The sequence below is a fragment of the Heptranchias perlo genome, chromosome 9 (genome assembly GCF_035084215.1).
Source record: "Heptranchias perlo isolate sHepPer1 chromosome 9, sHepPer1.hap1, whole genome shotgun sequence".
Taxonomy (NCBI): domain Eukaryota; kingdom Metazoa; phylum Chordata; class Chondrichthyes; order Hexanchiformes; family Hexanchidae; genus Heptranchias; species Heptranchias perlo.
Window position 1 is genome coordinate 39,637,453 of NC_090333.1, and position 23,312 is coordinate 39,660,764.

General features: G+C 41.0%; 1 protein-coding gene across 4 annotated transcripts in view; it reads left to right on the forward strand.

Moving 5' to 3' along the window:
- Positions 1-23,312, forward strand: part of agbl4 (AGBL carboxypeptidase 4) — a 746,494-nt gene that overhangs the window by 554,007 nt on the left and 169,175 nt on the right. For all 4 annotated transcript variants that reach the window (XM_067990246.1, XM_067990249.1, XM_067990248.1 and 1 more), the window contains exon 7: positions 2,147-2,236. In XM_067990246.1, the coding sequence (XP_067846347.1) occupies positions 2,147-2,236 (90 nt within the window). The remainder of the gene's footprint in view (positions 1-2,146; positions 2,237-23,312) is intronic.

The window sequence follows — 23,312 nt, forward strand, 5'->3', positions numbered from 1 at the left end:
TGTATGATGGAGCTAGAGTGTTTTTGAATATCTATTAACAATTACTCCATTAATGTGTAGTTAAATAATGTAACAAGAAGCCCACATCACAGAAAGTAGTAACATTCAATTCCTTTACTATGGGTAGCTATTCTGTATGTTCTTCCTTCCCAGTGATCAAGGCTGTGCCTATTTAAGTATGTATAATAATTTTTACTTCACCTTGGTGTCCCCACTTTTGTCCTTCCAAACCTAGCCTGCCTATTCAGCTGATGTGCTGGCACAGAAACCCCACAGCATCTGGTTTTCCCCTCATCTCCAAGATGAATTACTGCACTATTAAGGGCTGCTTGAAAAAAATCTGACATCTGCTAACTTTATTTATTTGCTTATTGCTGGGGTGAGGGCTGACCCATATACACAAATGAAAATTGAATATACTTCTCCAGGCTCCACAAGGAAAGTTTAGGTTTCCCCAGCCTTGGGCTCCCCCCACCCCCCCCCCACCCCCGCTTCCCTCCTGCGCGACATGCCCAAAGCCTGCTCCCTGTGACTTACTTTGTTGCTGGCAATTGCTCCTTTGGTGCCAGCCTCAGCCTCCTGCCACCCAAAATTCTGCTCCCGCACACTTAGCCAGCTGATGCTTTCTCCTGGGTAGCTGACCGGTGGCATGCAGATGAGGCCCGGGAGTTAAAATCGTCTGGGCCTCATGTTGCCAGGGTCAAGAGGTTTAGCCCCCAACGGCCCGATTCCTGCTCTGGGTTAAAATTGGGGCTGTAGTGTTTATAGATGTAAATGCTTAACTATTATTCTGTTGAGTAAGGAAGAACTGAATAACTCTAACTCTGCTTATTGTTACCTGCTTTTGAACTATCGTTTCAGTTTTCTCCACAAAATGTATTTGGGCATAAAGTCACCGATCCTGTGCTTCCACTGGGAAGCTGTACTTGAAGGGAGCTTAAGTTGGAGATATGGCTACAACACTCTAAATGCCAATTCCCTGACTTGTGTTCTCTTCCACTGGTAGCGTGGAATCGATGAATTGGTGTATTCAAAGATGATAGGCTAATTGAAATTGCTTTATGCAGTCTGAATACTTCATAAGCATTTATATTCAAAAAAGTACTACAGGTAGATTTAAAAATAAGACTGATTTGTTCATGGTGCAATTTGACCTTTTAGAATTGAAGAAGATCTAATTGTGTTTGAACTTTCCATGAGAACCATTTATTGAGAAATATATTTCTTAATGGTCATTGTTCAAAACTGCCATATTACAGTGATGTTACTGAAAAAGATTGTTGATCCATGTCATTTATATCCATCTTTTTTGGGGGATAAAAAGCAGAATTGATGCAGCAGTAAGTGTATCGGATACATTAGATTTAAAAGAGGAAATTAGCTTCAGTTTATATGATTCCTTAATGGAGCTAAGAAATTTTAGAAATAAGGACATTTTTTTCATGCTTGCCAAAATGCTTGAATCTGAAACAAATAATGGAAATATATATCTTTCAATCTTCTGCTAAAGAAAAAAATAAATGTATGATAATGTGAAAGAAATAGTTTTAGTTGTTGAAGTCATTTTTTTACTTTATTTGACCTGAAATGTATTTTCCCTTTGCCCTGTAATATGGGGCCTAGCACCACAAGGTTAAAGGAGAACTTCTTGGGGCTGCAGCACATATCTTCAGAAACTGTTTTGACTGTGGGTCTCCCAGGTACCCTATAGAAAAAAGTTTAACAACATAATTGGCAATTTGGGACGTCTTAACACGAAATAAAAATAACTATATTTGAACAGAACTTGCATTCACCGGATGATTTAATTTTGCCAGCAGCAAAAAAAATTATGATCAAAACAACATACAAAAATTTTAATTGTTTGTCATTAAACACAATTTCCAAACACTCAACTGATGCTCATACAAAACAGGCACAAAGTTCAACATAAAGAAAGTTTGTTTTAATGATCACTTTATTGCATTGATCCTACTTAATTTGCGGCAGTAACATTTTGACTATGCTGGTGCATGTACTCTTGTAATATAAAATTACTTGGTAATTTAAGATTATTAATGAGGATGTTTATTGTAAGAATTAGACATTGATGCCCACTTGCAATTTGGTCGTTTTCTGATTATTGTTTATTTCCCCCTCTCCCTAGTAAATCTCAGTCCAGGAGTAGAACAAAAGGTTGTTTTCATCACAGCCCGTGTGCACCCTGGGGAATCACCTGCATCGTTTGTGTGTCAGGGTAAGTCCTGTATTGCACCTCTCAATAAAGTTGCTGATTAAATAAAACATCATAGCAGCTGTCTCAATGTTTCCATAGCCAATTTTTATTTTTCTATTTTAAAGCAGGGGCACTGTTTCTATATTCTGGATTAATGAAGAACATAAAACAAACAAAAAAAATTGTAAGAATAAGGATCTTTTGATTCCTTGCCATTTATATAATGCTGTAATTTAATTTGCAGTTATAATAGAATGCTATAATTATGCTTGCAGAGTGCAGCTGTTTAAGCTCCCAAACTTGACTTTTCGCTTTGTTGTATGGACTGAGCTGTTATTATCCAAAGGGGCCTGTAGTATTTGATATAACAATGCCCAATGTGCCAAATTAGGAGTAAGTTCCTGCTGTTGTCCATATGAAAAACTTGAACTACGTGTCTTCCATTTATTAACTCTTCTAGTTGATAAATTGTAATATTATGTCACAATAGCCTACACCAGGAATTTATACGAGATGTCTGCATGGTTTCTCCATTTTTAACTATGTTGAATAAAAATACTTTTTGATATTTTTGTACTCCTGAGTAATAGTTTGAACCTGCTGATTTGTTGCATGGATGAATGAAGATAAAACACACTGTTAATTGTGCAGCTGTTACACAAAATAATAAATGGAATTGCAAGTTCTACCATTAATGAGTTTGAAATTCTGATTCTATTGATGCACATACTGAAAGTATATCTAGAGATATGTTTACATAAAATGGAACTGATTTTAATTCTAGACACACAACAGACAGTCGACGGGTGGAGTTAGCCATTTTGAGGCCCGGGCCTCATTTGCATGCTGCCAGCGCCAAACCAGTGCTGGGGAGAGGCAATTTCGGGGGAGGGGGGGCAGCCAGCGACAGGCCACTCATGGTTCTCCTCACCCCACAAAAATAGAAAAAAACTTTGGCTATTTGCTGAACAGCCTCCAGTGGTCCTTTTAACGACCCCTGGTTAGTCCACTCAACAACAGTAGAAATGAGCGAAGTGTGCACAGCACAAGCTATGTAAATCATAGGACCCCAATTACCATATTGCAAGTAGTCTCCCACCTGAAACAGGTGGACGTTCCAGCCACCCTTCTCAGAACCATGCCATAAGATGATGGCGGCTGGAGTGCCAGCGTAAATAGCGTGCTGAGTGAACCTATGCCATTTTCAGGCCGCCATCGCCCATTTTTCACCAGGTGAAGGCACTTAAAATCAGCCCCAATTAATTAAATGTTCACTTTTTTCCTGTCTAAGGGAAGGCAAATGGTATGTTAGGAAGGCAAATGGTATGTTGGCCTTCATTGCAAGAGAATTTGAGTACAGGAGTAAAGATGTCTGACTGCAATAATATAGGGCCTTGGTGAGACCGTACCTGGAGTATTGTGTACAATTTTGGTCTCCTTACCTAAGAAAGGATATACTTGCCATAGAGGGAGTGCAATGAAAGTTCACCAGACTGATTCCTGGGAAGGCGGGATTGTCATATGAGGAGAGATTGAGTAGACTAGGCCTGTATTCTCTAGAGTTTAGAAGAATGAGAGGTTATATCATTGAAACATCCAAAATTCTTACAGGACTCGACAGGGTAGATGCAAGGAGGATGTTTCCCCTTGCTGGGGAGTCTAGAACCATGGGTCATAGTCTCAGAATAAGGGGTAGGCCGTGTAGGACTGAGATGAGGAGAAATTTCTTCACTCGGAGGGTGGTGAATCTTTGGAATTCTCTACCCCAGAGGGCTGTGGAGGGTCAGTCATTGAGTACATTCAAAACAGAGATCGATAGATTTCTAGATATTAAAGGCATCAAGGAATGTGGGGATGGTGCAGGTAAATGGCATTGAGGTAGAAGATCAGCCATGATCTTGTTGAATGGTGGAGCAGGCTCGAGGGGCCAGATGGCCTACTCCTGCTCCTATTTCTTATGTTCTTATGTCTATGTGGGCATCCTCCTGAATGTTTATATTCACTGCTGTGTGTCATCCTCTCTAGTGCTGACGGATTCCACTTAATGAGGCGTGAAATTTGACTTAGGCGGTCGAACAAAACAGGTGATAGCGAATTGACAGGCTGGTTCAAACTCCGCACAATTTCTTTTCCATTGACTTCAAAGAAAATCAGGCAGAGTGTTCGCTAACATCAGTTTTGTGTTACCGCCCAAGACGAATTTCACCCCCCAATAAGTCTTCTACTAGGCATCATCATTTCTGATGTCTACCTCTGATAAGTGGTTTGGTTGTAGTCTTGTGGGTTATCTGTCCTCAATAACATGCTAACATGACAGGTGATCTGTGCCAAAAATTTGTATCTTTTGTGAAGATATTTTAATTTTTTTATATAGTTTAATAAAGGAAAGACATTAGGGATAGAAATACAGTACATTACTTGTAAGTTCTCTCCCTCACAGGGCTAATAATGAGGAGTGGCAGGTTGATGCACAGACAAAAGATTGTGACAGAATCTCTTTAGTGTAAGAATTTTCCTTCAGAATTAATTAAATGTTCATCTAGCATGGTTTTCTAGATTGATTTAATTGAAAATGCCCTTTAGTCTCAAAAGGTAAATTGAAGGAAACTGCAATTGCTTTGTGGTCTTTCCAAGGGCAGGCATTTATTATACCATGTTCTTAGTACAGCAACAAGGTTAAATCGCTGCATCCAAATTGTAACCTTAATGAGTTTGTTAGACTTTGGTAACAAATGTTAGAACATAAGAAAAGTCACAGACAAGAAAAGACCATTTCACCCATCTCAGCCCTCTAAATGTTTGTTTTTATATCTGTTTTAATTCATATGGCAGTACCTTTTATTTTCACAAAGCTTGAATTAGTATGAAACGTTAACGATCTGGATCCAATCGAGTAGATGTTATAAATTGTGCTCCTGACAAGTAGCTTTGTGTGACTGGAATGCTTATTGGGAATTCAAGTGTTCCCCAATGATTTTCCAAACTGGTCCCCATCCACCTGAATTCTTGATATGTGCTCAGTGATAAATGTATATTAAGGAAAAAGTAAATGGGCCAATTCTCCTTCTTTGTGCCCAGGGAACACTTAATTCCTGGGTGCAAAGTAGAGGAAAAAGGGGCTGAGATCCATGATGCTTGGTCTCCAACCCTTTTACATTTCACGGGGATTTCCTGAAATCTCCAAGAGTGTGGCGAAGCAGTTGTGCTTGCAGCAGGTTCAAGCACTGGATCCTATACAAATGAGATGGGAGGGAGGTAATGGAGCCTCCTGCCGCATTTCCCTCTGCCAGCACCAGTTGAATGACCATTTACAAGTTCTCTAAAAAGAAGTGAGCCTTGGCTTTAGACTTTGCACCTCACAGAGGTCGGAGGATCTGAGAGGGGACAGTATCGAGGGCCTGAAAAATTAGAGCAACTCAACTGTGCCAATATTCCATTTCCATTTTCCATATCCTGGGGCCTCAGAATGGGATGACAAATTTGGTGCCTATTAATGCCAAGTTCTAGGCAATTTTGTGATCTGGACCACCAGATGTTATATATAAGTTGTTCCGACTCATTTCAGTTCAGACCTCCAGAGGTAGGAGACTTTCATCCCATCATTCAGGGCTAGAGTTGAAAATAAGTCCTGGGATAAAAGGCCATTGCTCAAACATATATATGCAGTTAGAAAGCTTAGAGTCTTAAAAAGTATGTTCCCTGATGTTAAATTTATATAATCCATTCCAGCTCAGACTCTTGTCTTAGACATAAGAACATAAGAAATAGGAGCAGGAGTAGGCCATACGGCCCCTTGAGTCTGCTGCGCCATTCAATAAGATCATGGCTGATCTTCTACCTCAATTCCACTTTCCCGCCTTATCCCTATATCCTTTGATTCCCTTAGATTCCCTTAATATCCAAAAATCTATCGATCTCAGTCTTGAATATACTCGAAGACTAATCATCCACAGCTCTCTGGGGTGGAGAAATCCAACGAATCACAACCTTTTGAGTGAAGAAATTTTTCCTCATCTCGGTCCTAAATGGCCGACTTCTTATCATGAGACTATGACCCATAGTTCTAGACTCTCCAGCCAGGGGAAACAGCCTCTCAGCATCTACGCTGTCAAGCCCTCCAAGAATTTAATACGTTTCAACAAGATCACCTCTCGTTCTTCTAAACTCCAGAGAATATAGATCCATTCTACTCATTCACTACTCATTGGACATCCCTCTCATCCCGGGAATCAATCTAGTGAACCTTCATTGCACCCCCTCTAAGGCAAGTATTTCCTTCCTTAGGTAAGGAGACTAAAACTGTACACAGTACTCCAGGTGTGATTTCACCAGAGCCCTATATAATTGCAGCAAGACCTCCTTACTCTTATATTCCAACCCCCTTGCAATAAAGGCTAACATACCATTTGCCTTCCTAATTGCTTGCTGTACCTGCATGTTAACTTTCTATGATTCGTGTACAAGGACACCCAAATCCCTCTACCAACATTTCTTGGTCTCTCACCTTATAAAAATATTCTGGTTTTCCATTCTCCCTACCAAAGTGGATAATTTCACATTTCCCCACATTATATTCCATCTGTCGCCTTCTCGCCCACTCACTTAACCAACCTATATCCCTTTGCAGCCTCTTTGCGTCCTCCTCACAGCTTTTCCACCTAGCTTTGTATCGTCAGCAAACTTGGATGCATTGCACTCTGTCCCCTCATCTAAGTCATTGATACATATTGAAGCCAAAGCATTGATCCTTGCAGCACCCCATTAGTTACAAACTGCCAACCCGAAAATGACCTGTTTATTTCCTACTCTCTGTTTTCTGTCCATTAACCAATCCTCAATCCATGCTAATATATTACCTCCAATCCTATGAGCCCTAACCTTGTGTGACAACCTCTTATGTGGCACCTTTTTGCAATGCCTTTTGAAAATCCAAATATACTACATCCACTGGTTCCCGCTTATCTACCCTGCTGGTTACACCCTCAAAAAACTCTAATAGTCTGCCTGCAATCCCCTTATTGTTAGAAGCATTGTCAGCACTTCTCTTTGTAATATTCCCCACATACACCAGAGATTCATAGCTAGGATTCTGATGACCCTCTTTAGTAATTAGATCATTTGCTTTCCTGATATTTACCGAAACAAAGAAAAAAGGCGAGAAAGGCAAAACCTTTTGGTTGTGTTAAGTGGTTTCCATTCACACTCCTTCTGAAGAGCCAACTGTCTTTCTTACTCCGGAGGTTTTGACTAGTTCATCTTTAACACATTCCTTATCCTTTCATTGAATACATAGCATTGTAAATTGTTGGTGACTTAGTGGATTCACTTTAGTAGATTCCTTCTGTTGCAGGCTGCAATGGGTTTATCTGCTTGTTACATGGACAGTGTCTCAACACAATTCAGTGGTTTACTTTTCAGTGAATTTTTTTTGGCTTTTTTAAAATCACCAATATTAGAGATGGAAGGTGTCATTTCTGTTGTCACACATGTGCAGATCAGGTACAGCAAAGCCAACTACAGAGTGGAATTCTCTGTACTCTGATCCTACAATGTTCCCTGCTTAAACTCAGAATAACATCCCAACTCCATCAATACAAATTTTCTATGTTTTGCACCAATCATCTTGTGGTCTCTGAATGAGATTCTCAACTTGTGCTGTGTTGTGAACAGTTTTGTACTGCAGACTATTGCACTGATGTCAATTTAGCCTTCCAAAGTGAAAGGACACTGCTTATTCCACTGCACCCAACCTCCCAACATAACTATTACTTAAAACAACAGTGAAACAAAACTATTACTTAAAACAAAATCTGACTGGTTAAATCCTATTAACATTAGCTCATTTCTATAGCTAGATACTACAGATATTTAAAATTTTATTTCATTGCACGGATCTAAAAAATGTAATTCTCTTTGTATACTGAATATTATTGACTATTTTTGCCCTGTTCGTTTGTAGCTCTAGAATACATTATCAGGTGAACTCAATAATTCTATTTTCATTTACTACACACTTCATCAAAAAGCCCATTGCTAAAGGCTACACACAATTTTTACAGTTATAATACTGATGGCATCTGCCTTCCTCCTGAGATGAGATTCTACAATGAGAACAATGCTGCACAGTGAATTTAGCAGTGAACAGATTAATACTCTAATAGGAGATATAGGAGCAATGAAATTATTATTATTTACAAATGCACAACTAGTACAATAAAGGTTGGAAGAAAATCAAAATATGAATTAGGGAGATAAACAATGTCAAAAATATTGAAAGTGTCAAGGGGCTCAGGGAGGCATCATACATGCTTTAGCCATTCAGTAGCCTTGGGGTTAGTATTGTGAAGTCTGGGAAGTCCTCCTGGTTGACCAGCATGAAATGGGCAGCCATTCAGTAGATGTGCTGTACCCTCAACTGCACCCCAGCTACACAGAGGGCTGTTCATGAATCCCAGGTGTGGTCATTTACCACACACCTCACCACCCCACATTTATAACAGTTGAGCTTGCACTAAAGATGGCGTGGCAGCTTGAAGGCAGGCAGTGTCTTATCAGGCTGGGTGATGAGGAAGGAGTTTCTTACTGAGGGAGCAGCTAGTCCCCACTCTGTTCGCCATAATGTGACAGCATCCACCATGAGTCGGTGTCAATGAACCTCCCATATATCTTTGAAAAGTGGCAATTGTGGTATCGCTGTATTTTCTTAAGGAGATCATTTGCTGCAATATGACACCTGATGTTGTAAAGCTATATATTTGAGAAGACTGGTGGCCATTTGATGTTTGTTGGACTTGTAGTCCCTGATATTCTCATTGTTTGATTTAATTGTACATCAACAAATTTTGTGTAGGAAGAGTTTAACCACATAGGAGCACAATATTCTCCATCTGAGTAGCAGAGAGCTAGCACCAAGTTGCACAATGTTTGTGCATTAGCTCACCAAGTTGAGCCTGCAAGCTTATTTAGGAGGCTATTTTTGCTCTTGATCTTCTGAGCTACCTTGGTGAGGTGATCCTTGTAGGTAAATGTGTGATCTATAGTTACTCCTTGATAAACTGGCCTTGGGTCATGTGCCAGCCCATCCAAGAAGATGTTGAGTTCTCGTGACATGTTGGCATGATTAAGATGGAAGCACGATGACACTGCCTTCAACACACTGGGCTTAAGTCTCCATTTATTGCAATAGTCAGTAATGAAATTCTTACACATATATACATGAGTGAATCTCAAGTGGCACTGCTCACAGTGAATTGGAAGTTGTCGGGGCCTGTTAGTTCCCAACTGGAGCCATCCTTCCAGCTCTTGGCAGATCCAGAGAAGCGCCAGCTGGAAATGTGTTTCTCTCTTCTCCCAATGCTCAAAAGGGTCTCCTCCACCTCCAAACCTACATATATTTTCCCCTGCCTTCTTATCTCTGCCTAGAAGAGTCTCTGACTCTGTCTCCCTCTCCCTCTCCCTTTCAATCCATCCCAACAGAATGTGTGTATACTTGTCTCTGTCTGCTGAACCACTTCCTCCTCTAATAGAGATTCTCTCCCTCTCCCCTCCCCTACCTCCCCTGCAACAATGTATGGGGGAGATTTTGAGGCCTCCCACCCAGTGGAAATGCGGCGCATGTGCCCCAAAAATGATGGGGAATGACTTACCACCCCTTTCCCACCACTGTCTGGCCGTCCCTACCGCTGGGTGCACGGATTGCCTGCTACCCCGTTTTCCGCTCCCGTCTGATTTTCTTTTCCATTGTGAGATTGAAATTCGGGTGGAGTGTATAACAAGCTATTGCCCGGTTTGCAATACTGCTCAAGATGGATTTCACCCCCCATGGTGTCCCCCGGTAATTGTAGTTCTGGAGCACCAATGGACAAATTAAATATATTTGACTCATTGAGCCAAGTGAAGCATGTACCCGAGACCTCCTGTGCCTGACTTGTGCCTTTGGGCTACCGTAAGGGTCAAAATATTTTGGTCCTAGAGACTTAAACACTTAATCAATGAGGAAGAAAGTTGACAATGGAGACGATGGTCATGATGAAAAGCATGGTTGTGTAGGATGTTTTATTCTAAAAGCAGTAACAGAAATTTCATCAGCTTTTACAAATAAAAGATGAGGTTTCAGTAGTTTGAATTTCTTTACCATATGATAGTTTTCTAGCTCTAAGTGATAGGATTCTGTTCTATTTTGGGAGATACAATATTCTTTGTTATAGTATTGAATGTACACATTAAGTGTACTGCTGACTTTATGGTTGTTGCCTAATTTTTATATATATTTACACCTTTAATAGTAAATTAATTTCCTTTAGGCTGGCACAACTTCGAAATTTAGAATAGTTAATGAATAAGAGCTAGTTCTTAATGTGTGTGGCATCTTCCTGCTGACATATTCTGAAAATAATGCTGTGAGCAATCTCTACTGCAGTGATTAGAAGGTTACCTCTATAACCCCTCACAATCAATGATTTCCTGAACCATGAGGATATGAAAAGTTAAATCCTAATCTGTGGAAGAATTCAGCAAATTTAACCCTTACCTTGCTGAAAAAAGAAAAGAATTCCTCTAGATTTGATTAGAAATACACAAAATAGACACACACTGGGGGTTTGATTATTCTTTTTTGTACCATGTTTTTAATTTTCTATTTTTTTCTCTTTTCTCTCCTCCTCTCCTGATTCCATAAGTTCCAACAACCCCAAGTGACAATCCGTTATCTGTAAGCTTAGATAGCCAGCATTCTATTTGACCATGGATGCATCGTAGCTGAACCCATTCTATCGTCAATTGACACCATTACATCCAGTGCTCAACTGGCATCAGTACACAGCAAGGATAGCTGGTTAGAAATGGATAGCTGGAACCCTAGTTGATTTTTGTCCCCTCCCTAGGCCAAAAGCATAGTCATTTTCACTACTGCCAGCCTGACTGAGATCGGGTAATTCAATTTAGACCAGGTACTGAACCGTGGGACATTAAGTCCACATTGCTCAGTGGCATATCCGTAGGTGCATTCATGGGTTTGATTTCTTTTGGGGTGAATTTGTTCTGTCTGTATTGTGTGCTAATTTGGTGCGTTAACAATAATGAAGCATTATTGCAATTTTGCCTTTGCCCCATTTTTCCACAGAGAGAATTTTGAAAAGAGTTACTTTTAAATTTTGGGGGTTTAAAGCAAAGTGTATTCACACAAGTTAATAAAAGATACTGAAATGTCAGGTGATTAAAATGCTAATGAGTTATGCTTTGCTGTTGTTTCCCCATAGGCTGCCTCAACCCTCTCTAGCTCACTCTCTGCATCACTTGCTCCTTTACTCTCATACACTCGTTCAGATGCTTTGTCACCCAGAAGCCATTGTTGACACAGTTTTCTTTCCTGAAGAAGTCAGGGAGAGCTGAATTTCAATGGATAAATGCATCGTGGCAACTTCCAGCATATCTAGCGTTGACATGTGGGATCCTCTGCATATTGTCACACACAATCTGTACACTGAGGGAGTGGAAGCCCCTCCTATTGAGGGGGTATTTTATGGCAGCTCTCAAAGCAATGTGGGTGCCATTGATTGCACTCTGAACCTTGGGAAAGTCAGCAACCCAGTAAAACTGACCACGGGTCCTATCTCACTGCTATCTTGCTGTGCTGTCAAAGGTGATGAATTCCCCAGCTATCCTGTAAAGAGCTTCAGTCACCTGACGATTGAATGCCCGTATTGCACTCTGGCTGATATTACAAAGTTTGCCCATGGCTGCCTGACATGAGTCTGTGCCATAAAAGTTAAGTGCAGTGGACACCTTCATTGCCACAGAGAGATTAGTGCAGGCAGATGAGCATGGCCTATTGGCTCTTTGATGAATCACACTCTTATACACATCTCCCCAGCAAGGTCTTCATATGACCTGTGCTGCCTGTATATTCTATGGGATGGCTAATATCTGATGGGCTGCATCTTCCTTAAATACTGTTTGTGTCCTTTGCTCCATCCTGTGGTGCTCCTCGTCCTCCTCCTCCATGATAATGGTGTAGAAGAATATACCCTTAGGGAATGCCATATCTGCTTCTGAGCAGCCCTCACTATGGGTAGGGACGAGTGGGAGGGTGGGTGAAAGTCTGCAGGTGGTCTGACCCTCCCAGAAGTAGTGAGAAATAAGTCAAGGTGCGTATAGGCAGAATAGCAAAAGAATCACTGCAAAAAGTGTTTTCCAGCTGAAGAAATTGCGAATTAAAATTCTCCAGACTCTTCAGGCTCAAACTCCTCATTTCTGTCTGTCTCAACTGATGCTGACGGCAGTTGTGCCTTATAATGTTCCGTCTAAGTTATCCTGGGTGGGTTGTGAGGAAACTCGTAGCTTCAGCGCCCTTGGCCCTCATATGTAAAAGGTGGCACTTGGGACTCTCCGGTGGATCAAGAGAAGGGCCAAATTGCACAAGGAAACTTAGTGACAGCGATTTTATGGTGGAAAAAACTTCCGCATGATCTTCCTGCCACAAAAAAGTTCCTTGCCCCAGTTAGACACCTGAAATATGCCCAAAACACCAAGGAAATTTGGACCCATAAGTGGTAAAATTCAACTTCAGTCGGAGCTCAAAATGTGTCATAGCAGATTGGGTGCCCGTTATACACTGCACCCAGCAAGTGCCCCGGGCCAGTCGCCGGCTCTGGGCCACCACAATATCAGGCGGCCTGGTTGGACTCCCAGCTGGAAGAAGGTAGGTCTAGGGGGAAGATTCCATTCTTGTAGAATCAGTAAGCTAAGAAATAACAAGGGGCAGAAAACACTGGTGGGAGTAGTTTATAGGCCCTCAAACAGTAGTTATGGTGTTGGACAGAGTATAAACCAGGAAATTAGAGGAGCATGTAACAAGGGTAATACAATAATCGTGGAGGACTTTAATTTTCACATAGACTGGGCAAACCAAATTGGCAAAAGTAGTTTGGAGAAGGAGTTCGTGGAATGCATTCGAGACAGTTTTCTGGAAGAATATGTCGAGGAACCAACTAGGGAACAGGCTATTTTAGATCTAGTATTGAGTAATGAGACAGGGTTAATTAGTAATCTTATAGTTAAGGATCCTCTGGGGAAGGGTGATCGTAATATGATAGAATTTCATCTTGAGTTTGGGGATGATGTAGTTACGTCCAAAATTAGGGTCTTAAATTTAAACAAAGTCAATTACATAGGTATGAGGGGTGAGTTGGCTAAGGTAGATTGGAAAATTAGAATAAAAGATATGATGATAGATAACCAATGGCGAACATTTAAAGAAATAATTCAGAATTATCAATGAATATGCATTCCCTTGAGGAGTAAAAACTCCATGGGAAAAGTAATCCAACTGTGGCTAAGTAGAGAAGTTAAGGATAGTATTAGATTAAAAGAAGAGGCTTACAATGTTGCCAAAAAGAGTAGTAAGCCTGAGGATTGGGAGGGTTTTAGAAATCAGCAAAGGATAACCAAGAAATTGATAAAGAGGGAGAAAATTGAATATGAGAGTAAACTAGCAAGAAATATATAAACAGATTGTAAGAGCTTCTACAAGTATGTAAAAAGGAAGAGATTAGTGAAAGTAAACGTGGGTCCCTTAGAGGCAGAGATAGGAGAAATTATAATGGTGAATAAGGAAATGGCAGAGACGCGAAACAAATATTTTGTATCTTTCTTCACAGTAGAAGACACAAAAAACATACCAGAAATAGTGGGGAACCAAGGGTCTAAAGAGAGTGAGGAACTTAAAGTAATCAAGATTAGTAAAGAAAAAGTATCAGAGAAATTAATGGGACTAAAGGTTGACAAATCCCCTGGATCTGATGGCCTACATCCTAGGGTTTTAAAAAAAGTGGCTGCAGATATACAGAATGCATTGATTTTGATCTTACACAATTCCCTGGATTCTAGAATGGTCCCTATGGATTGGAAGGTAGCGAATGTAATCCCGATATTCAAGAAAGGAGGGAGAGAGAAAACGGAACTATAGGCCAATTAGCCTGACATCAATAGTAGGGAAAATGCTAGAATCTATTATTAAGGACGTAGTAACTGGGCACTTAGAAAATCATAATATGATTAAGCAGAGTCAACACGGTTTTATGAAACGGAAATCGTGTTTGACAAATCTATTAGTTTTATGAGGGGGTAACTAGCAGGGTAGATAAGGGGGAACCAGTGGATGTAGTATATTTGGATTTTTCAAAAGGCATTCGATAAGGTGCCACACAAGAGGTTGTTACACAAGATTAGGGCTCATGGGATTGGGGGTAATATATTAGCATGGATGGAGGATTGGTTAACGGACAGAAAACAGAGAGTAGGAATAAACGGGTCATTTTCAGGTTGGTAGGTTGTAACTAGTGGGGTGCTGCAAGGATCAGTGCTTGGGCCTCAACTGTTTACAGTATATATCAATGACTTAGATGAGGGGACCGAGTGTAAAGTATCCAAGTTTGCTGACGATACAAAGCCAGGTGGGAAAGTAAGCTGGAAGGAGGGCGCAAAGAGGCTGCAAAGACAGGTTAAGTGAGTGGGCGAGAAGGTGACAGATGGAGTACAATGTGGGGAAATGTGAGGTTATTCACTTTGGTAGGAAGAATAGAAAAGCAGAATACTTTTAAAAGGTGACAGACCAAGAAATGTTGGTACTCAGAGGGATTTGGGTGTCCTTGTACATGAATCACAGAATGTTAACATGCAGGTACAGCAAGCAATTAGGAAGGCAAATGGTATGTTAGGCTTTATTGCAAGGGGGTTGGAGTATAAGAGTAAGGAGGTCTTGCTGCAATTATATAGGGCTCTGGTGAGACCACACCTGGAGTACTGTGTACAGTTTTAGTCTTCTTACCTATGGAAGAATATAATTGCCTTGGAGGGGGTGAAACGAAGGTTCACTAGATTGATTCCTGGGATGAGAGGGTTGTCCTATGAGGAGAGATTGAGTAGAATGGGCCAACATTCTCTGGAGTTTAGGAGAATGAGAGGTGATCTCATTGAAATGTATAAAATTCTTAAGAGTGCTTGACACGGTAAATGCCGAGAGGCTGTTTTCCTGCCTGGAGAATCCAGAACTAGGGATCATAGTCTGAAGATAAGGGGTCGGCCATTTAGGACCAAGATGAGAAAAAATTTCTTTGCTCAGAGGATTGTGAATCTTTGGAATTCTCTCTCCCCAGAGGGCTATGGATGCTCAGTTGTTGATTATATTCAAGACTGACATCGATAGATTTTTGGACACTAAGGAAATCCAGGGATATGGGGATAGGGCGGGAAAGTGGAGTTGAGGTAGAAGATCAGCCATGATCTTATTGAATGACGGAGCAGCTCGAGGGGCCGTATGGCCTACGCCAGCTCCTATTTCTTATGTTCTTTCTTGTGTTCTTATGGAAGCAGGGACCTGGTGCGGCAATGGTCCAGGTTATTTTTATCGGGTCTCTGGGCTCCTCTTTGGTTTGATCGCGAGCTGAATTTGTGCAGAGCATGCATGGTGCACGATCTGCCCAGTTCTGTCCTAAAATGGCAATCTGGGTCCCATGTACATATTAGAACCCCGATTTTCATATTAAAAGGGGATACCACTCAATTCAGGTTAGCGCTTCAGCTGCCCAGCAATAGTCATTCCCCAACATTTTTGGAGCACTACCATGCCATTTCTGCCAAGCGGGAGGTCCCAAAATCTCCCCCACTCAGTCTTCAGTTTTGAAGAAGGGCCTGCTCAAAACAGTATCCTGTCTTTTCGCTCCGCAGATGATGGCTGATCTGCTGTGTATTTAAAGCATTATCTGTTTTTGTTTCAGATTTCCAGTTTTTGTAGTTTTTTCATTTTTTATGTGTAGGAACCTGTTTTGCCAGACGACAGAGCTTTGGAGGCAGCAAACTTGCACAGGTCTTATAGCAGGTATCAGTTTGACTAGTACCTGCAGTAAAGGTACCATGTCTGTGGATTACAGTAGTCTTCAGTGACCTCTGATGATCACTGACGATGAAAATTACTGCCTGAGGAGGAGGCTTTGACACTTTATTGAGCTATACCCCTTAGTGCATTACATTGAAATGCTTCATCATCATTTGCATACTGACAATGGGAACGTGTATGAAACTTCCTTCTTCTTCATAATTGCTGGTTAGTTAATGACTTTGTTGGTATATTTTGTGGTTTCACATTCTTTATTTCTGCACCTTATTGTTGTAATATCAGATTTTTTAAAAATCTGTTGCTCACATTCAGTCATGTTTCTCCTTCAATCAGATCTCCTTTGTCTCTCTTGTTCCTCTGGTCCACAGACACTAAGTTCATGCACTTTAAAATTTTCCATCTTTGTAACAACAGGTGTTACAAAAGATCTTGTAAAATTAATTGTACTGTTCCCACTGTAGGTCACTACCTCTTCAGTTCTCAAGGTACTTCTGTAAATCATGTTTGACAGCTCATAATACCATGAAGAAAACATATGCATGCAGTACTTGGACACATTCTTATAGCACCTGCTGTTAAAAATATGGCTGCAGAAACATGTAAGAATTTTGGAACATAACCATTGTCTGCAGAATTCAGGAGAAACCATCTAACAACAGCAAGTCAATTTATTTTACAACCAGTTTAAACTTATAGAGTAACATTAATTGCCCCTAATAATGAAAACACAATCAGATATGGAGTTTCAATATTTTTATTAACTGTATCTGCAGGAATAAATACAGTATTGCCATTAATGTTCTCCGCAGTAGCCAGAGTTTGTTGTTTTTCTGTTGATGCATATAATTGTGGTGGAAGGGGGAAGAGATATTCTTGAAATAAAGTAATATAAAAGAAAATCATGCAGAAATTTTAAGGAGAGAACGATAACCTCAAAGGTAAATTTTAAGAGACTCCCACTAGTAATGTTGAGCTTCATTGCTGGTGAATGTGGGGTGTAAAATCAGACATGCGATGTCCCACGGCCGACCCGTATATTGTGATATGCATTCTGGGGGGCAGAATGAGTGAGTGCTACAGGAAATTGTGGGCCTCATTAACATTGAATACATTGTAGAATTAGGCCCCACACTGAATTTCATGACTTGTGGTGAAGCTGCACCCACAGGATGGACCGTGGCCATATTAAATGGCCGAATCAGGAATCCTGGGCCATGACCTTCTCAAGCAAGCTTCCTAAAGGGACATTATTGTTTGAGTTTGCTGTGAAAAATGTTTTTTAGTTTTTTGCTTTTTGCAATTGCTTTTCATTACATTTTGCTCCAATGCATTAATTTGGTTTTCTGGCTAATCTGCTACTTTTGCATTATTTTTGTCTTTTATTTTTGCCAATATTCCCTTTATTATTCTTGGTTGCTGCTGCTATCTAAATAGTAATGAGGCAACTACCCGCCACAGGCACTTTATTCAGTAAAACCTGGTGGGGAACAAGAGGAGGCCCTCCAATGTAAGTCAGAACGTTTCCTTAGTTGGGGGTAGAAGCAGCAGCACACCGCCCCTCCCCATTATTATGTATGTCAGTGCTCTTATCCAAAAAGCATCCATGATGCCTTCATAATGCAGCAGTCTATTGTGACCACGGTATTTGGAGCAAATTAAATACTGGGGGGATGGCTCTTTGGAGACCAGGGCTAACCTCTGTATCCATAGCTATTTACTCATTGAGAAACCCTTTAATGGCAGAGGGACACCTGGGTCCAGAAGCTTGAGCAGCATTTGCTGCTGCCACCTACACTTGCAAGAAACATGTCTCGTCCAACTTTGGCATACTAAAATGTGTGTAAAAAAACAGCAATGATTATGTACAGTGCTGTAACAGAAAGCTTGGGAATAACCTATTTAGGTTTTTGCCATGCTTAGTTGGCTCCACAAGAAAAAGTGTACAAAAGTGAGGGGGTTTTTCCTGATATCAAAAATCTTTTTTCTCATTTGCAGCTAGGATGAGACTTGAGTGACATGCATTGACTCGGTTGGTGACCTACATGCATGCAGCTTTCACCTGTGGTTTTTATTGGGGGGTGGGTTCACATGGAGGACAAAAAATCCAGGAAGGGGCTATTACTTAAAAGGACAATAAATTGAAGCTGTCGTAACAATGCTCAGTGGCCGTGAGTAAAGCAAATCAGATGATGGGATGTATTGAAACTCAATATTGAGCAGAAATAGTGAGGTAATCCTGCCACTTTATAAATCATTGGTGCGACCACACTTATAATACTGTGTACAGTTCTGGTGGCCACAGTACAATAAGGATAGAGACACAGTACAATAAGAAAAGTGATGGCTTAAAGAGGGGCAGGACTGGCAGCTCAATGTCCCTGGTTACAGGGTTTTCAGATGTGATAGAGAGGGGGATTAAAAAAGGAGGCGGGGGGGGGACAATTTTGGTTACGGAAACAATTACAGTTGTGAGGAGGAATGATATTTTAGAAGGAGCATCAAATGAGGCCTTCTGGGTTGAGCTAAAGAACAAAAAAGGGGCAGTCACACTACTGGGAGTGTACTACAGACCCCCAAACAGTCAGAGGGAGGTAAAGGAGCAAATATGTAGGCAAATTTCTGAGAAGTACAAAAACAATAGGGTAGTAATAGTAGGGGATTTCAACTACCCTAATATTAACTGGGATACAAATAATGTGAATGGTATAGAGGGCGCAGAATTCTTAAATTGCATACAGGAGAATTTTTTTAGCCAGTATATAGCAAGCCCAACGAGAGGGAGGGCAGTTCTGGATTTAGTTCTAGGAAATGAAGAGGGGCAGGTGGAAGAAGTAGCAGTAGGAGGAGCATTTTGGTGGTGATTATCATAATACAGTTAGTTTTAGCATAGTTATGGAAAAGGACAAAGACAGAGCAGGAGTTAAAGTTTTCAATTGGGGAAAGGCCAATTTTACTAAACTGAGAAGTGATTTAGCAGAAGTAAACTGGAAACAGCTACTTGAAGGTAAGCCAGTGTCAGAGCAGTGGGAGACATTCAAAGGGGTGATTCAAGGGGTTTAGGTAAACATGTTCCCACAAAGAAAAAGGGAGGGGCTGCCAAATCTAGAGCCCCCTGGATGTCAAGAAACATTCAGGGTAAGATAAGGCAGAAAAAGAAAGCCTATGATAGACACCGGGGACTAAATACTACAGAAAGCTTAGAGGAATATACAAAGTGCAGGGGTGAAGTTAAAAAAGAAATGAGGAAAGCAAAGAGAGGGCATGAAAAAATATTAGCAGGTAAAATCAAAGAAAACCCAAAGATGTTTTATAAATACATTAAGAGCAAGAGGATAACTAAGGAAAGAGTAGGGCCTATTAGAGACCAAAAAGGTAAACTATGTGTGGAGGTGGAAGATGTGGGTATGGTTCTTAATGAATACTTTGCATCTGTCTTCACAAAGGAGAGGGATGATGCAGGGATTGAAGTTAAGGAGGAGGAGTGTGAAATATTGGATGGGATAAACATAGTGAGAGAGGAAGTATTAAGGGGATTAGCAGCTTTGAAAGTGGATAAATCACCAGGGCCAGATGAAATGTATCCCAGGCTGTTAAAAGAAACCAGGGAGGAAATAGTGGAGGCTTTATCAATCATTTTCCAAATGTCACTGGATACAGGCGTAGTGCTGGAGGATTGGAGGACTGCTAACGTTGTACCGTTGTTTAAAAAGGGAGCGAAGGATAGACCGAGTAATTACAGGCCAGTCAGCCTAACCTTGGTGGTGGGCAAATTATTGGAATTAATTCTGAGGGACAGGATAAACTGTCACTTAGAAAGACACTGACTAATCAAGGACAGTCAGCACGGATTTGTTAAGGGGAAGTCGTGTCTGGCTGACTTGATTTAATTTTTCAAGGAGGTGACAAGGAGGATCGATGAGGGTAGCACAATTGATGTAGTCTACATGGATTTTAGCAAGGCTTTTGACAAAGTCCCACATGGCAGATTAATCAAAAAAGTAATGGCCCATAGGATCCAAGGGAATGTGGCAAATTGAATCCAAAATTGGCTCAGTGGCAGGAAGCAAAGGGTAATGGTCGACGAGTGTTTTTGCGACTGGAAGGCAGTTTCCAGTGGGGTGCTGCAGGGCTCGGTACTAGGTCCTTTGCTTTTTGTGGTATACATTAATGTTTTGGACTTAAACATAGGGGGCATGATTAAGAAATTTTCGGATGACACAAAGATAGGCCGTGTGGTTGATAGTGAGGAGGAAAGCTGTAGGCTGCAGGAAGATATCAATGGACTGGTCAGATGGGCAGAAAAGTGGCAAATGGAGTTCAATCCAGAGAAGTGTGAGGTAATGCATTTGGGGAGAGCAAACAAGGCAAGGGAGTACACAATAAACGGGAGGATATTGAGAGGTGTAGAGGAAGTGAGGGACCTTGGAGTGGATATCCACAGATCCCTGAAGGTAGCAGAACAGGTAGATAAGCTGGTTAAGAAGGCATATGGAATGGTTTCCTTTATTAGCCGAGGCACAGAATATAAAAGCAAGGATGTTATGCTGGAACTGTGTAAAATGCTAGTTAGGCCACAGCTTGAGTACTGCGCACATTTCTGGTAACCACATTACAGGAAGGATGTAATTGAGAGGGTGCAGAGGAGATTTACGAGGATGTTGCCAGGACTGGAGAATTTTAGCTATGTTGACAGATTGGATAGGCTGGGGTTGTTTTGTTTTTCCTTGGAACAGAGAAGGCTGAGGGTTGATTTGATTGAGGTGTACAAAATGATGAGGGGCCTAGATAGAGTGGATAGGAAGGACCTATTTCCCTTAGCGGAGGGGTCAATAACCAGGGGCATAGATTTAAAGTGATTGGTAGAAGGATGAGAGTGGAAATGAGGAAAACATTTTTCACCCAGAGGGTGGTAGGGGTCTGGAACTCACTGCTTGAGAGGGTGGTAGAGGCAGAAACCCTCAACTCATTTTAAAAAAAAATACCTGGATGTGCACCTGAAGAGCCGTGACCTGCAGGGTTACAGACCAAATGCGGGAAAGTGGGATTAGGCTGGGTGACTCGTTTCTCAGCCGGCGTGGACACGTTGGGCCGAATGGCCTCCTTCTGTGCCATAAATTTTCTGTGATTCTATGATATTGCTGCTATTGAAAGGATACAGAAAAGGACAAACAGAATGATTGAGGGGATGGAGAGATTGAATTATGAGGAGCGGTTATGTAATTTGGGCATATTCTCACTGCAGAAGAGGAGGTTGAGAGGTGACATGATTGCTCATTTTAGGATTCTAAAGGGACTCACAGTGTAGACCATAACAAGCTATTTTACCTTGTCCAGAACAATAGAACCAAAGATCACGGCTTGTGCTTGAAGGAGAAGGTGAACTAGATGAACCTTGGTCTTTTCTCATCTAGCAATTCCTATGTTCTTCAGACTAAAAGACAATCACCCTTCTTTGAATAACACCCTGCAACGGCATTCTTTAGAATTGGAAGGAGTAGTTTTGCCCACATTTCCTCTTTGTGCCATTCTGAACAGTTACTCAGCTTTTCTGCCACCACTATAACTTCCCATTTTAATGGTGAGTCACAACCCTTTCAGAGCTTCTGCCTCACCAGATTTTATGCCCTTAGTCAATGTGCTATAACCTTTGCCAAGATCTCAAAAAAAGCTTTATGTGTGCCAGTAGCCTTTTCAAATTAGTTTTAATCAAAATTTGATGCAGCCTTCTCTCTGCAACACCACCCACCCATAAAATGAACCTGTGTCATGGGCCAGCACAAGCCCATTTTTGTTGTTTTGACAAAGTCGGAGCTTAAATGTCTATGGTTCTTAGGTTTTTCTGAACATCTCTGGCATTCGCTGATGTATCAGATCAATGTATCAGGTGCAGACATTAAGATTACACGGAACTGAAAATGACTTTCTTCCCTCAGCAGCTGACATCACAGATTTTCATCACCCAGTGGCCATAATGTAATATGGTTTCTATCGGCAGATGTCTAAAGACAGGTGTTTCTTTAACCTTCTTCTGAGACCTAATTTAATTAATTTTACAGTGGTGCTAAATGTACTGGCCTTGAATTTCCTCAAAGGTTCTGCCAGACTCCTGCTATAACTCCTACAGGAATCCAGCAGAAGCTACCAGAAAAAAAGCAGAAACCCAGTTATGCCAGATCCCCACTAATTCCAAGAGATTTTGGTCAGCCTTGTAAGGGGCAGAACCTCCAATTGCTCCTTACAAGGCAAATGATGCTGAAGAACAAATCCAGAGGCAGGGATTCTCTACTCCAGGAGTTCCTACTTCTCTGGCTCAGAAGGGACCCAGTGTAACACTGAAGTCTGCTATGGCAAGAAAGAGGAGTATTTTTCTTCAAATTTGAATCAGTGCTCTATTAAGGGGGCTGAGGATGAGGACGTTCCCTGGGTCTTAGACAGGCATTGCGTTTTCCAGCTGCTCGGGACGGGTGGGCGCCCAAGATGTGCTCTTAGTGGCGCAAGCATCTGCTGGACCCATGCAAATAAGATGTCCTGCCACTGACCCTACAAACCTCTGGGATCGCAGCCTGCATATTTTTGGGGCCTCTTAGTTTTATGATGGTAAGCTGTGCCATCTTGATTCCATTTACTCTTTGGCACTTCATTAGCCTCATTCTAACATTATGAATAGAATCATATTGGTAGTAGCCACCACTTTGTTAATTTTTCTGGAAAGAACAGATTTCCAATGTAAGCATCCTGGCCTTGGTAGGATAAAGATCCAGAACAGATTTTGTATTGTTAAAAAATGACTGCAGCTATTATATTTGCATATGTCATTACTGGGGGAAGTGGTTGGCATCAGTATTCCCTGGTGCTCTGGCCCTGTCAGTGTCACTAAACAATACTGAAAGCAAATGTAATGGAGAATTATGTATGCAAAGACCATGAATAATATTATACCATGTTGCCTATTAGACTTCAATTTTATTCTATGAAATATTGGATAGATATTAGCATTGGCACTAATAATTTAATGGTGCTATTTTAATTGTGCCCTATGTTTCTTTCTAAGGTCAAAATTGCACCTCTTGCAGGAAATTGTCTTCTCACTTTCCTTTTCTGTTCAACAAATCAACAAGGAAACATAGGTTTCATAACATTGAAGCATGTAGCTTGTGTTTTAATTCAGTCAATGAGGAAAAACATAATACTGTTTAGTCCCAA